The sequence below is a fragment of the Theropithecus gelada genome, chromosome 1 (assembly GCF_003255815.1).
Source record: "Theropithecus gelada isolate Dixy chromosome 1, Tgel_1.0, whole genome shotgun sequence".
Lineage (NCBI taxonomy): Eukaryota > Metazoa > Chordata > Mammalia > Primates > Cercopithecidae > Theropithecus > Theropithecus gelada.
Genome location: NC_037668.1, coordinates 149,070,510 through 149,087,471, shown reverse-complemented (window position 1 = coordinate 149,087,471; position 16,962 = coordinate 149,070,510). Strand labels below are relative to the sequence as shown.

At 36.5% G+C, this 16,962-nt stretch overlaps 1 protein-coding gene across 16 annotated transcripts in view; it reads right to left on the bottom strand.

Annotated features, from left to right (window-relative positions):
- Nucleotides 1-16,962, bottom strand: part of ESRRG (estrogen related receptor gamma) — a 641,686-nt gene that overhangs the window by 63,463 nt on the left and 561,261 nt on the right. For all 16 annotated transcript variants that reach the window (XM_025358687.1, XM_025358775.1, XM_025358809.1 and 13 more), the window contains one exon: nt 561-671. In XM_025358687.1, the coding sequence (XP_025214472.1) occupies nt 561-671 (111 nt within the window). The remainder of the gene's footprint in view (nt 1-560; nt 672-16,962) is intronic.

Below are 16,962 nucleotides of genomic sequence, written 5' to 3'. Positions count from 1 at the left end.
CAGATGGAACCAGCAACCTATGCTTGTTATTAGCAGTGCCCATTCTTGTTTTAATCTATTGCTAGCTAGTGTGTTAACCTTCTATAGCTCCAAATTAATGAGGCCCCTAATGTATTTTCATTGGGAGGTTGAGCAGTCAAACTCATTTAGTTAGCGAAAACTACAAAAATCACTTTCTTGTGAAATCTGAATCTAACAGCTCCAATGAACTAATGATCACAGTATGATCCATTTTATGTACCTCTGCAAATAAAGATAACCAGTAAATGTAAAATTCACACTATATAAGCTATGCATTAATATGCTTATGCTTCCACAAAATGACTAGGTAAAAAAAGGCTGGAGAGAGAAAACCACAGATATCTCTAAAAGAAAAAAACAAGATAATAAGTGAGTTCCTGTCGCTCCTCACAGACAATCCTTGGGAATAGAGCCACCGTTCTCCAACAAAGAGAAGTCTCCTTGGAGTCAGTAGGGATGGGCATGCCAAAGCTGATGTACATAGAGCCAACTGGGAGGATTTCATGTTCTGGGAAGCCAGACACATCTGCTGTACTTACATGGCTTTTTGGCTGGCTGAACCAGCTGAGGGTTCAGGTATGGGCTGTTCTCCGCATCTATTCTGCGCTTGTACTTCTGCCGACCTCCACGTACTCTGTCAAGACGCACCCCTGTGAGCAAAGACAGGCAGCAGCTTACTATTAAGGTAGCTATGTTTGAGACCAATCAAATACATAGACAGTATCCCCCAAGGGCACATAGTTGACAAACAGTAGAATGCTGAATGAACCAGGAGTACTCAAATAATGTAAATCAGTGGTGGCTAAATCAAAATTGCCAGAGGTTGAAAACCAAATCTACAAGTAGATGACAGATCCAAAAGACATTTATGTAAAGCCACCAAGGTCACTATTTGCACATCAAAGAAAAGGCAGATTTCCATGTAGATTAATACAAAGAAGCCGCTATTTGGTGCTAGTACAGTTTCTTATATTAAAGACACTCGCATTTAGTATCCTCTTCATCAGTCAGCCCTGAAAGCTCAATGTGTAGCACTAAGTAGACCAAGAGCTATCCAACTTTCCTCCAGTCTGCCAGAGGCCTCAGTGTGGACCTGTGGAATTGAGCTGAATAAAGAGCACCTATGTGCTGGGGAGGAGGGAGGCTGGAATTACACTACACAAGATTCAGTCCTGAGAGACACAAAAATTGTTCCATATCAAAATGTCAATATGTCGCTGAAGGGGAGTGTTATTTACATTTTGGCACAAATTTGTATTTCCTCTCATATGTGAGAAAACTGAGAGCAGGTTTGGGCTGAACACAGGATAGAAAGAGGAGCTTCCCGGCCAGGTGCGGTGGCTCATGCCTGTAATACCAGCACTTTGGGAGGCTGAGGCGGGTGGATTACCTGAGGTTGAGAGTTCAAGACCAGCCTGACCAACATGGAGAAACCCCATCTGAACTAAAAACACAAAATTAGCCTAGTGTGGTGGTGCATGCCTGTAATCTCAGCTACTCGGGAGTCTGAGGCAGGATAGTTGCTTGAACCTGGGAGGCGGAGGTTGCAGTGAGCTGAGATTGCGCCACTGCACTCCAGCCTGGGTGACAGAGTGAAACTCTGTGAAAGTAAGAAAGGAAGAAAGGAAGAAAGAGAAGGGAAGGGAAGGGAAGGGAAGGGAAGGGAAGGGAAGGGAAGGGANAGAAAGGAAGGAAGGGAAGGGAAGGGAAGGGAAGGGAAGGGAAGGGAAGGGAAGGGAAGGAGAGGGAAGGAGAGGAGAGGAAGAGGGAGGGAGGGAGAAAGGGAGGGAGGAAAGGAGGAAGGGAGGAAAGGAGGGAGGGAGGGAGGAAGGAAGGAAGGAAGGAAGGAAGGAAGGAAGGAAGGAAGGAAGGAAGGAAAAGAAGAGCTTCCCAAAGAATTTGGAATGCTTGGATATCAAAGGAAGGGTATGTTAATAGGAGAGAGCTAAATGGTGAAGTTGGAAAGTGGGCAAAAGTAAACTGGGAGGAATAGAACTTTTTCCAAATAGTGATTGGTTGGGTCAAGATTCAAAGGGGATTTTCTGGCAGTGGATTTAAAAGATTAAGGAAAAAGCCAAGGGAATGAATGGGATTGCAAATATAGGAAAATTTCAATAATATCAGGAAGTGATAGGGAAGAGCTTGTTAATCCAGGTTCCAGCCTGTAATTGTAAAGTTTAGCACAGGACCATATAAATCCCTACCAAATATGGGGATGATTACTTGGGAGCAGAAGTGAGGAGACACTCTTTTGCAGTATTACGTTGTACCTTAATTGATGTAACAATGTAAAATTATCTATTAAGAAGTTCAATCATGTAATTAATAGTACATATTTTGACATTTCTCAAACTGTTTAGGAAATAGATCTGGTTTAACAGCATCATCAGTATTACTATTTTATTTAAGCCCTCTCAGAGCCATTAGTAGGCGATGGGCTCTGTAAAACTCTAAGAGGAAGCTACATAGCACATGCAATGTTTCGCAAACCAAATGAACCAGAGCTCCCGTTTTTTTGGAATACTGATTAATGTCATGCAGAATACGTGAGCTGTGGGTTATCTGAGTTACATGAAACTATTTGGGAAAAGCAGATCTATTTCTATGTGAATATTTACAGTGAATGTATTACTCAAATATTAAAGATTATTAGGAAAACAATTTTTAGTATTATCTTAATAATACTACTTTAAGAATTGGTTATCTTTTAGCAGAACACACAAATAGTTGGTTATAGATAAAGCCTGAATTGTCATATTGAAACCTCAGAATATAGTATAAATAAAATCAGGAGACAACTTTGAGAAAAGTTAAATAGGTTAAACAAACAAATATCAAAAACCAAAGAAGTTAGGTAAGGTTATTAAGCATTCACTGAAAATTGCCACGCATGTTGGTCACAAAGAAGTTATATTTCTTTATTGCTGCTTTTAAAGCACTTCATGCCTACAGCAGATATGTTCCTTTGTTCATCTAATTCCTAATATTCTATTTTTATTGCATCTATATTTAATAAAGTTTAATGCCTTCTACTTCTCTCCACTTTCATCATGATTTATTTTTTTTTTTCATCTCTTTCTCTTCAAACTTTTCTTCAGAATATTTTCCCAGTTGAAGGTGACCACATTTTATCTGGTCATCGAAGATACATTCAAATCTGTTTCATTACAAGAATTTTGAAAATTCAAAATCTTACTAGAAAATCAAAAGCATATGACACGAATTATATCCTCACATGTTTGTCATCCAATTCCAACCCAATGAGAACATTTAATCTGATATTATTAGAAGTGTGAAGAGAAGGCAGGGAGAGAGAGAAAAAAAGAATGACAGGCAAAAGCTAAAGAGAGAGGGAACATTTTGTGGACATCTCTAAAATTGTTAGAGCCAAGAAAGCTGACAGAATAAATCTTGATTGGGTTTGTAGACTCCCTAAATTTTCTTTTCATGCTTGTCAAGGAATGTATTCACCATTAGCAATATGTCCTCATCTATTGAACAAATCACTACATATTCTCCAACCCAGAAGTCAGAGCTAGTGAATTTGTGACAATGGAGTTTTGTCCATCATGAAGATCTGTGGGAAAAGACCACGGCTGAGTAACTTGATTCAAGATCCTGGTGGAAAACAATTCGGACCTACAGTTATATCACTTTAAAACTATCAAGTAGTTTAGCCAATGGGGCTAAGACTACAGAGGAAGTGCAACAGTGAAAACTAGCTATTACACATTATGAAGAAAAAAATACACATCATAGATTGACAGGGTTTTTATTATGTATTATGGATTATTAGGCTGAGGCGGGTGGATCACTTGAGGTCAGGAGTTCGAGACCAGTCTGGCCAACATGGCGAGACCTCTTCTCTACTAAAAATACAAAATTTAGCTGGGTGTGGTGGTGGGCGCCTGTAATCCCAAGTACTCAGGAGACTGAGGTAGGAGAATTGCTTAAACCCGAGAGGCAGAGGTTACAGTGAACCAAGATCACACCATTGCACTCCAACCTGGGCAACAAGAGCGAAACTCCATCTCAAAAAACGAACAAACAAACAAACAAGCAAACATAAAACAAACAAAAAGTATTATCAAATACATTCCATTACTATGCATTTCTCTTTCAACTTCAAAAGGTGACTATAGAAAAATTCGTAGTACCTATTTCATGCCTCACAAATCTAAGGGAGTGCTCTCTTATGTCCCCCACATCCCTTCCGGTGTGTGTGTAGATCAGTAACTATCTATCCATTCACTCATACATTTGCCTCATCCTTCCCATCTATCCATTCATTCATCCTAGCTATACACCTATCCAGTGAAAAACCTTTCACATAAGTCCTGATTTTACACTTTATTTCCTAAAATAAAGACTAGATAATGCATTCTTTTATGATTTGTAATTTTATTTATATGATACTAGAAACAAGATTAGTTATTGATACTCATAAAAACAGATTACATAATTATATAGTAAAAATTGATAGGGACTCCACATGCAGTATTATTCTCATCAAGTTTAGATAGCGATTAATGGTCAATATATTTTAAAGGATCATAATAACTGATACTTGTGATTTTTCATTCCCTGTCAAAATCAGGCAAATATTTCCAACTTCAATTTTTTCAATTCAAGTAGAAAACATTTATACTGTTTTTAACTCATTTTCAAAATCTGGAAAAATCTGTATTTTATGCATTGTCTAGTGGGATGATGATCTTATTATTAGTATCATTTGGTTTAGCTGACTTCATGCTTGGTGAAGTGTTTGAACCAAAATCCTAGTAACAGACAGATGCAACTACTTCCACATCATACTGAAAGTAATCATCAATTTATTTAGTTACATTGGGGGGAAAACACTACCCAGTAAAACCAGTTTTTCTCCCCAGGACAATCATATAAAAACCTACACACAAGGGACATAGCTCTAAAAGTTAAAACCGTCCAAAATATGTATTCAAACATGTGGACAAAGCCTCTTTAATTGTGCAACTTTGAAAAAAGGTTTATTCATGTAAATCATAATACATGCACTTAAATTCAATAATGTTATTTTGAATGGTCAGATAAAACAATACTGTATAGACATCATGAAGATATCTGTATATTTTCAACATAATTTTATTTTTAATGATTTTTCCAGAAAAACAAATTTTTAAAAATTAAAGACACCAATACAATTAAAGCACCATGTCATAAATGAGGCAGGATCTCAGAAAATCAAACATTAAATTATAAAAAGCACCTCTCATAATTTTTAGAAAAGTCAATGGAAAACAAACCCTGGATAATTAGGATACTGCATTTCTTATTAAAAAGCAAATTTTATAGTGATAAAAGGTACATTGCAAAGGACAGAAATATTTAACCGAAAAGTAATGTTATGAAGTTTAAAATATTCTGAGTCAAAAACATTGAATGACGATTCTATCTCTATCACCATTCCCTGGACATAGACTTAAGTCATGATTTCTCATTAGTAGAAATAAATGCAAATAATACGTTGAGTTAAAAATAAACACAAATTGAATAAAAAATGAGGAGAGGCCAGAGAAAGAGAAATGTAATATAAATTACCAAATAAGATTATTTTTATGTAATTGTTTGTAACTATCCTTAATTTATAGTAACTTTGTTATATGCTCTGGCCTAAAATGTTTAGCCTGGCATACATCAAAATGAAGGATAACTAATAATTAATCGTTAAATCCCTATGAGCTTGGTCCGTTGTCTGCAATCATGATTTTGTGAAGATTAAAGTTTCCCTTATTAATGTTTTCAACTGCAATAACATAATACTTTATCTTAAGTCCTTCATCTTAAATATTATGCAAAGAATATGTCAAAGCAAATAAAGCATAGTTTGCAAGTCAGAATGGTTCAGTTCTTTGTCTGGCTCTTTCCATAACTATTTCTGCAAACTTTGATGAGTCTCTTAACTTATTTGCTTTGCCAAATATAAGATGGATATAAACAGCATATCCTCCATGATGTTTTCCTCTGATAATCCAATAACATTATATTATGGTTATTACACGAATGCATTTAAAAATATTTTATAAATCTTAAAATGCCAAGATCATTTATTGAACATCTATCTGCATAGAGTGTTACAATCTATCCCATCTCAATTCTGTAGGTAAACAGATTTGAGATATGATGGAATGATAAAATAACTTTAAGGATAACAGCCAAATGATAATACTATTTGATGTCTAAGTGATTTATAGAAATATCTAGTATCACATTTTATTTCCTGCCCACTCCTGTCACTAATAATATCATTTAGATTGTGATTATTTTAGAAGAGACACAGAAACAAATCAAAATTCTATTTTTTAAAAAAGATGCTTTTCCTGAGTTTAGCTGTAAGTACACAATACAAAATTAAACAGAGAACTTATAACTATCTAATTAAACTAATACATTTAAAATATTCAAACTAACCATTTTAGCAGAAACAAACAACAATAATACTTATGATCAGAACCTGGGAAATCCAGATTTGTCAGAAACAAACAACAATGTAATCCAAATATTTCCACTAAAGGTGGCAAAGCCTGTCTCTGTATACCTTTTCAATCTTAAACACAAACAATTTCTGTTTGTATTCCACTTGAAAACCACTTTTGAAGAAGTTTAAAAATAAGATTTATCCCAGGAAATAAAATACCCACAATGTTCAATGTTTGACAGGATTGGAAGTTAATTAAGGCAATTAGATTTTCTATTCACGTGTAGACTGCCATTATCTATTTTTTAAACAGAAGATTTTATTAGTTGGCATTACCTACCTAACGGAATGTTTCACATTGTTTCTTCTTTCAAATACTGCATTTGCCTACTTTGCCACAAGGGAATTACAAATCTTATACATTGTCAGAATTTACAAAATTGAGAAAGCAAGAGTAGGGCAAGGAGGAAAAAAAATGCTGTGAGGCAAATAAACACCAATAGAAGTAAAACAGTTCAGCCCAAGGTCTTCTTAGGTCAGCTAATTTTGAGACTACATGCTATGCCCAAATGCAAATTTTTATAGTATTCTGTAGTCCAAAGTCAAAAGTATTTTTCACATCTTTAATAGCACAAAGTCAGAGGCATTTCACAGGATATAAAAAAATCTTCCCTTCAGAGAATTACACAAGGATACTCTAGCCTACCTTCCCAATTTCAAGATAACACATTTATTATGTTGTTCTCAAATAAAAGTTTGCTGAAAAGCATTAATTATATAGACCCCTGGAATACTTAAGATAGATGCAAATATTCATATTAAAATAATAATAATTTTGAAAAGACAGCTAATGAATACTACAATAAGTAAACTGTTGTGTCAAATAAATGTTATCAAACATAGATTGCAGTTGAGTATTGGGAGCAGACTGGAAAGGCAGGACTTCTGAAACAATAAGGTAAAGGGGACAGGAAGTTTTTCCTGCACTACATGTCTTCCGGATACAGTAGTTCACTTTGCTGCCCAAAGCCACCTCCCTCCTTCCCTTGGGAAAGAGAAATATCCAACAACGCCCTTCAATTCTCCTGATATTTCTATGAGGGAATCATCATAAACAGAGAAAACACCCCTAGAGGAGTGACAGGAAAAGAAGCAAAGGCAGATTAGCAGTATCAGACACAGCCGTGGCAATTTTAGTGCCAGCCTCTGATGGGGTTCTCTTTCGGGTCAATATCCTGAGAGAGTGTACCAGTTTAACCTAGAGTAGCTGTGCATATTCACAGGCTTCTCAGTAAGAGGAGTAGTGACAATTATTTGTATATTCACACGTATACTCCAAGGAGGATCTAAGCATATTAAATTCTTGAGGATCATATAAGATAATTAAAGAAACCAACCAGTATATTGCCTCTTCTCAAAATAGGTTATGATATTGTTAAATATAGTTCATTATTTAGCCTCTTTCTTTCTATTTCAACAGTCTTTAACTCATCATACCTATGCCTCTCTATCAAGCAATGTCTTCGTTGCTAAATGAATTAATCAATTTGTGCATGAAGTATCCTGGGACAAACCAAAATAGTGGCCAGTGACTAGCAGTCATTGGTTATGGAGAACTTACCATGTGCTAGGTAATGGCTTAATGACTTAATGCATATTAACACATTTAATCCTTATAGCAATCCTATGAGGGAGGTGCTATTATCATCCCATTTTACAGATGAGAAAACCGGAACTAGTAAGAGGCAGAAACAGGAACGAAAGGGGGAGAATGGCTGCAGAACTCACGTTCTTAAGCACTGTATTTAAACTGCTTCTCTGCCATCAAAGTCTGTTTTTGGAAAAGAGCATTTGGTATATATTCCAAAAGCAGAAACACAGGCAGATGAAAACCAATTATGGAGGTAGACAATACCTGCATCATGATATGGGGCACATAGAAAAGGTAGGCACGATGATGAACTAGCAGGAGGAAAAAATAATGAACACTTACTCAAAAGGCCTAGTTGATTTTGTATCTATCACTTTATAAGGTAATTTCACCTTTAAAAGTTTACAGCTATGAGACTGTGAACAAATCAAAAGTGATAAAAAGATTCCATTCCTCTTTTTTTCCACTGAGGCAGGGACTGAGGGATATTAATTTCCCTGCTCCTGGTCTTCACTGCAAATTAGACAAGGTGTGTTTTTCAAGGGCCAGGGAGGCAGAGCCACCTTCCAGTTGAATTTTACAGTTCAGGAGGGAATCCCATAGAGTCAATTTTCTACTAAACTCCCCCAGCCAATGATTACATTTACTTTTGCTAGAATATTATGACCACAATTCAGAAACTTTGGAAACTGCTTGGCTGCATGTAGAAACATTAAAATGTCTGATGATATAAGAGAAAAATCACACGGAGAGAAAATGCATATCCATTAGGCTGACTTTTTTTTTTTTTTTTTTTTAACAGAGTCCTCAGTCACTAAAAGAGATAAAAGCCATGACTCACATTAAAGCTCCCTTGCTCTACAGATGAATTAACAATTAGCAAGGGGAAGTCTTTCGTTTTGGTTTCCTGATAGCTATCTGGACTATTAAACATGTGAGGCTTGCATAGGAAATTACAAAGGCTTCCCTCCATTTCAGATTCAAGTTGCATCCAAAATACAGTTGTGGATTCCTGTGCATAGGACACAACCCCAAAGAAGTCTCTTCTTCTATTTTTTCCCCTCCACAATGTGATTGACTGCTCTTGGCTGCTTCTGGGGATCATGTGCTAAATTTATAATCTGCATTGGAGCTGAGATTGCAACGACAGAAATCAGAAATAATCATAAACAAAATATTTAACAGGAGAAATGTTGTTCTACCAGGGGTAAAGTTGCTTCATCTGAAGCATGGAGCCCTAATCTATGACACATACAAGTACAAATTATGTCATCTGCAACAGGTGACAAGTTTTAATTGAATGTCTTCTGTCTGCAATTCTGACAAAAGGTGAATGGAAATAAATGAGTCTGGCAAGACAGCCCTGAGCCTTACAATACCCAATATCTCATTATTTTTAAACAGCTATCTATAAACTGATGCTGACAAGCCTTGAACCTTTTATTTCTGCTCAAGAGGAGGTGGCTGTGAAGGGGGAAAAAAAGAAAGAAAGAAAAGGGGCATCCAGAACATTACATTAAACATGCAATACCTACCATTATCACTTCCCCAATGTAATTAAAGGAAATCTCCTATTCAAAAGGCACTATTTCTTACTTCGCTTGATGTCAGAGGGAGAGAGAGAGAGAACGAGAATGGGAGGATGCTTGGTTTGCATTCGCTAAACATAGGGATTTTCTTTAAAGAAAAAAGGAAAATCTTCCCTTTCCTTCTTTTTGCCTGTTAAAAATTTCAAAAACTATTGAAAAAATATACTACTATGGTTCATGCCTATCTAAACCATATTTTACCTTGTTATTATTTAAGATGGGTAAATCTTCTCTTTATCCTTTTCAATATTGCTTTCTCATATGAATAAAGTTATGAAATCATGGGTAAAGACATGAAATGGGATTGTATATCAACATCAGGAAAAGTGATTCTACTAATTCACAATTAAATGTGACACTGGCAGCAATAAGTTTAACCCAATAATAATAGTAATAACAGTGCACAGCACCCCATGGGGATGCTCTGTATAAACAGAAGCACAAATATTATTTATGCAAAATTCAATGCCCTATAAAATGAATTAAATATGAAATCAACCAAGCAGGTTTACAAGTTGCTGGGTTGAGAGCCCACAGTCACTTTGGTTCATTTGATGGAAATGAATATAGTGGAATATAGTAGAGTCTAATGATCAAAAAAGCAGACATGGATTTAAAATATAGATTTTTTTTTTTTTAGGAAAGGAAATAGATGACAGAGAAAGGTGCCATATGAGCCTGGAGGGCATTTGGTTTCAGCATATGTGAATCTAGATCATATGGGCAACTTAGGAAGAGCCTATGAAGCTCAGAGAGGAGCTTATGGAAATTCTAATAGGGGAAAACTTTATCTCCCGGCCAATGTGCTAGTAATTCACTAAAGACAATAAAATGTATTACCAGACTCCAGCAGAAATCCTGAGTGTCAATTATAAGATACCAAAGAGAGGCATGATGTTTGCTAATATTTCTCTGGTGATCATTATAATTTGGCAAAGTTGAAATTCAAAATAAAGTAAATCTAGTATAAAGAATATGGTATATGTTCCTAGATCATGTGTAAAGAGAATTATACCTCTTTAGGAAAAAAAGTTTCCTCTTGGGAAAAGATTAGCTCAATAGAGATTAAATGTAAATACAATACAAGCGAGAGATTTCTTGTTACACTGTGACACTTCTTATTTCTTGTGCATTGGTAGCAATAAGTTTAACACAGTCATGGTGGTAATAACAGTGCATAGCACCCCCATGGGAATGTTCTGTGTAAAAGAAGCCCCAAATATTATTTATTCAGCATGCAATACCCTGTAAAAAAATAACTAAATATAAAATTAAGCAAGTCACAGTCACTCTGTTTATTCAATAGAGAGAAATAAAGTGGAGTCTAATGACTCCATTGTAAGTCTGAGTAGAATAAACAAGAAGTAATGAAGGAACATGAAAAAGGAGTTAGAAGGGTGCTCTAAAATGGGTTGATTCACAGTCTGATATGAAATCAAGAGAATAGAGTGGTTTCCATCCCCTTCTCAACCAACTCTATATACCATTATTGAACCCCATTCATCTACCAATTGTGTTCTTAAATATTCACGAGGAAAGTTAGTAAAGAAAAAGAAAAAACAGCAGAGATTATGAGAGACAAATATAAGCTCTGTAGAAATTCAGAAATTGAGAAGAAAAACACAAAAGATTCAGAGCACATTCTCAGCTGCCTTGAGCCCTGAGTTATCCACAGTTGCACGTAGCCCCCTGAGGGAACATTTTCAAGTCAATTAATGTAGAGTTTTTCTCTCCTAGAGTTGACAATTCAACTCTTGAGGAATGTAAGATCTTATGGGAAAAAACTGAGGTAACAGAATTATGAATAGTGGTGAAAATAGGAAATCTACGTATATATAAGTGATATATATTCATTAAAATGAAGACAAATATGAAAATACTATAGATGACAGACACACTAAATAAGTAATGTTTCCTGTTCATTTCCATTTAGCATCTTTTGATCTCTTGTATGTTTTCAGAATCTCAATTCTGTCTGATTTCAGTAAGACGACTATAAATTCTGTTTGCTTTGATGCACACAATATGCATATAAAAGGCATTATATTTGGACATCTGGATTACAAGCTAAACATTCAATGTTATTTTTATTTTGCTGAGCAACTAGGTCTTAATATGGAGCCACTCCAGATTCATGTTAAATTGCTATATCATGTTAAAGGTTTGGAGAAGTATTACACATATGTGTACGCATAGTTACATGTCCATCTAAACATACCAAAATTTTTTGTCAAATAAATTAACAATTGGGAAAGTATATACTCTGAGGGCCAATGAGGAACTAGTACAGGTGAAGTATTGTGGTAGGGTGAAGTCCATAGCCTGTATTTTTGTTCTTAAATTAGACTGAGTGAAACGTGTGAAAATATAGAAAACACCAATGATACATCCAGACACCAAACATACAGAGTCTTGGCTGAAAAAAGTTTGTATTTGTATCAAGTCATGAATTTCCTGACAGACTTCCCTGTGTATTGTTATTATACGAGGGGTTGTAGGAAGGGCAATTGCCAGTCTAGTAACATGATCCTCAATACAAGGATGCATCTTTAAATTTCAGTGAGTGCCAAGAAAAGAAACAAATACACTTCCATTCACAAGGCAGCTCAAGGCTAGATGTCGAGAGTGGAGACTGCAAATGTCACTGCCTCATATAGAAGGAGGCACAATTCCCCATGAAAATTTCCTTGCATTTTCCAAACCTAAATTTCTTAGTCTTTTCTGTCAACTGTCTCCCTTTATGTCTTTGGAACATAGACAGGCCTAACTGCAAACATCAAGATATTTCATTTGTTACATATATTCAGCTTAATTCCATAAAAATTTGAGAGCAGAGTGCATAGTGAAAATTACATACTAATTGAAAAAGCTTCAAAGGATCAAAACATAATCAAATTATTTTGGTGTATGTTGTAAGTGTCTATACATCACCATTAGCCATGCGGTATGCATCACACACCTGCTATACAGTAGGCACTCAAAATTACTGAGTAAGTGAATAAATAAATGTACAACATGCTTTACAGTCATGCACTAATCAGATTTTTGTTTTTCTTTTGGTAATTCTAAAACTAGAATGTACACACACAAATATGAATCTCTTGTCGATTTTTTTCAGTAATTCTTGATTGGCATGTTTTTCTTAAAGAATCAGTGTACAGTAACTTAAGAAGCAATAGAAAACTTGAAGGTAACAACATATCATGAAGCATTGAAGGAAAAAAAGGAATTGGCTGAAAAGTAGACTCTCAGAGTTTTATTTTTAAACTATTCATCATGGACAACATAAAACAGCATTTGATTTGCTGGGAAAACCTCAGTTAGATATTAAGAAGAACGGACTCTGAAAGAATTATATTTAGATACTGAATATTGAACAAGAAAGATCATAGGTTGCTATACTTGGGAAATTTGACAAATGAAGAAAACCATTCCCTGCCTGAGACATTTTTATTGCTCTCCTGCCTGGAAGCAGATGAATGAGTCTGATCACATGTTCAGCTCTCTTCCAGTTCTAAAAGTCTATGAATGAAATGGTGTACTTAAAAAAATGGAATTGACCCACAGATTCAGAGTCCGACAACTGCCTTGGCAGTTGGAAACATCAACATACTTCATATCTTAAATCAGGGAAGACTGGAGCCAAATGGATAGCATTAATGAACCAGAAGAGCAGAAGGCTTTCTGGCACAAGTTTTAGCGTTCCCCTCACACTGACCTTGGCCAAATGCATTTCCTTTTGTTCTTGATGATAATAAAGCAAATAAAGTGCCCATGTTTGAAAAATGCTTCTAGCTTATTATTGCATTAGGAAAAGATCAATGTCTGTTGCACATCACAGTGGAAACTGAAGTATGGGAAATCATATACAGCTTCAGATTTGCAGACATTTACAACATATAGACTAAAGTAAGCTGAAGAGGATATGACTAAATAACATATTTTGAAAGCAACCAATGAATAGATAATGACTATTCTGTTATTCAGCTGAATTCCATCTAACGCCTTAAAAATCAAAAGGCATTTGGCTAAAGATGACCAGATTTAATTAAGTATGCCACAATGGCGAAACCTAATGTTTCATATCAACATCTACAGTCACCCTTTGGGTAGAAATCACATTATGTATAGATATATATGTATATCTCTGTGTATATGTATATATATGCATACATGTACATATATCCACACACATATGGATACATACATAGAGATAAACATAAAAACACAAACACAATCCTAAACCAGTAAAACATTATCAAATTTCTTTATTTTTCTGATAATGATTTGGCCCAGCCACATGATTCTGTGAGAATTGTTTTCACAAGTTTCCCTCCCAAAAGAACCCACGTTCTACTAGTTTATATTAGCATTTACATCAAGTCACAAATTCAGACAACTACAGGGACTACCTACACAAAGTGAGTGAATGAAATGGACTGTGTTTAAAAATAATAAAGAGAGAGACAGAGATAGGAAAAAAAAAACAATGGGCGTGAACTGTGGTGAACCCAAGAGCATTTACCCCCAAAGGCCACAGCCACTGCTCAATGCCAATCAGATATTTATTGCCTTATGGGAGTGGGGTGGGCAATCTTGAATATGAGTCCAGTGTTATCAGAGTTTCCACTCCGAAAATAATCTGGATTTTTCTATAAAATCATCCGATGTTTAAGTGTTTCCCAAAAACGTTTGCTAATTGTGTGACCCTCAGGCCACCCGTTTCTAATTTTTGGTGTCTATACCAAAGTTACACAGCGGCTAAATGTTAGACGTTTCCTGATAGAAGTCAAGTTTGACAATTGGCTGGTTAAATTAGTCACATTGTAAGTTGGTCACTATGTAGAACTTACTCTTCTATTAATTTAGGCCCTCCATTTTATCTGCATAGATTAAATTACCTAACTACTTAAATTGTTCTATAGGCTACATCTTGAAATCCTGATTTTAAAATGTCATTTTGTAGGGCTTTAGGTGTAATAATAACTTATAAAATACATGTGTTTTCATTAAAAATAATTTCAAACAAGAGTAAAAATTTAATCATCCACATCCAGACCTAATGCGTGTTAGTTAAGAATGCTGACCTGGGCCGGGCGCGGTGGCTCAAGCCTGTAATCCCAGCACTTTGGGAGGCCGAGACGGGTGGATCACGAGGTCAGGAGATCCAGACCATCCTGGCTGACACGGTGAAACCCCGTCTCTACTAAAAAATACAAAAACTGAGCCGGGCGAGGTGGCGAACGCCTGTAGTCCCAGCTACTCGGGAGGCTGAGGCAGGAGAATGGCGTAAACCCAGGAGGTGGAGCTTGCAGTGAGCTGAGATCCGGCCACTGCACTCCAGCCTGGGCGACAGAGCGAGACTCCGTCTCACAAAAAAAAAAAAAAAAAAAAAAAAGAATGCTGACCTGTTTTGGTCCAAAAACCCCTCCTAAAGAATTTCTTGCTAAGCTCTGGTCTCCACTGGTAGTTATAGCAAATGGCAGCAAAGGATCTCTTTAAATTCATCCATTTTGTTTACTAATGTTTTCATGCTCTGAAGGAATGCCTTTTTGTCATGTGAAATCTGTTGGAAACTGCAAGTCAATTCTTTTTTTTTCTTTTTTTTCTTTTTTTTTTGAGATGGAGTCTCGCTCTGTCACCCAGGCTGGAGTGCAGTGGCCTGATTTCAGCTCACTGCAGCCTCTGCTCCCAGGTTCCAGCAATTCTCTTGCCTCAGCTTCCCAGGTAGCTGGGGTTACAAGAATCATGCCACTATGCCCGGCTAATTTTTGTATTTTTAGTAGAGATAGGGTTTCGCCATGTTGGCCAGGCTGGTCTCGAACTCCTGACCTCAGGTGATCTGCTCGCCTTGACCTCCCAAAGTGGTCAATTCTTAAAGTACAATTGGTAATCTCCATTTTCACTCAGATTACACCAAGTTCATCATCACTGATAATCAGCTGACAAAAAATTTTTATTCTGTTGGCCTGGACCCTTTTTCTCTAATTTCTTGATTGTATGAAAGAGAAAGTCTTTGAAGTGGCAAAAGATGAAAAGGATCCTAAATGCTTTTCGGAACAATCCTAGGAGGAATTTGGGTTTTAACAGTGCTTTCTTAGGGTTTGTCAATCCTAGAGTACAAAGGAGTGGAAGAAACTGCTAGAATAAAAAACCTGAAGAGGTGGGAGAATGGAAGAATGGCCAGGAAAGACTTCATGAGAAAGGGGGAAGGGAAGGGAATTAAAAAGACTCTTGAGTGTTTGAGGAAAAAAACTGTAAATGTGAAAGAAGGCAGTAAAAATCATTTTCTATCAACTTTCAAGAGTATGCAGGCATATTATGAAGAACTGTCCATATGCCAAATAGCATATTACACAGAAAATGAATGAATCTTTAAACAGGACAGGACACATACTGGATGGCCAGCAATACAACCTAGACCACCAGAATTAGTATCATTGCAGCTAGAGACAGTAAAAATATGAACTTGTTAGCAACAGATGAAAGTCAAATGTGTACACCTACTGAAGTTAATGGTTATTCCATAATTCCTGTCAATGCCAAATCACTTCAGCAAGGCCTCTGACAGAGGTACTGGCTTCTCCCAATGTATGTATTTCAAAAACTCACTCTACAAAGCCTCTCATCTCTGCTGCCATTGAGAGAGCTAGATTCGAATCCCCATGGAAGTTGTCATTGCAGTGTCCTCATCAGTCAAGAAGGTTGCTGTTGGGCAGCATGAGGCATCCCCTCCTTCTACAGGGGCTTCATGGCTGGCCTCTTAGCATTCAGAGTTCCTGCTGGCTGAGGAAATGAAAGACTGTGAAACTGAACTCAAGTTACCATACAGTAGGTAAAGAAAGCACAGAAGCTGGGCCACCAAAGCAGCCCAGGAACATGCTTTAATGTCATAATAAAGACATACCTGAGACTGGGCAATTTACAAAGGAATGAGGTTTAATTGGACTTACAGTTCCACCTGGCTGGAAAAGCCTGACAATCATGGTGGAAGGCAAGGAGGAGCAAGTCACACCTTACATGGATGGCAGCAGGCAAACACAGAGAGCTTGTGCAGGGGAACTCCTCTTTTTAAAACCATTGGATCTCATGAGATGTATTCACTATCATGAGAACAGCATGGGAAAGACTTGACCCCATGATTAATTACCTCCCTCTGGTTGCCTCCACAACACATGGGAATTCAAGATGAGATTTGGATGGGGACACAGCCAAACCATATCACCATATCACCATATCATAAAGGA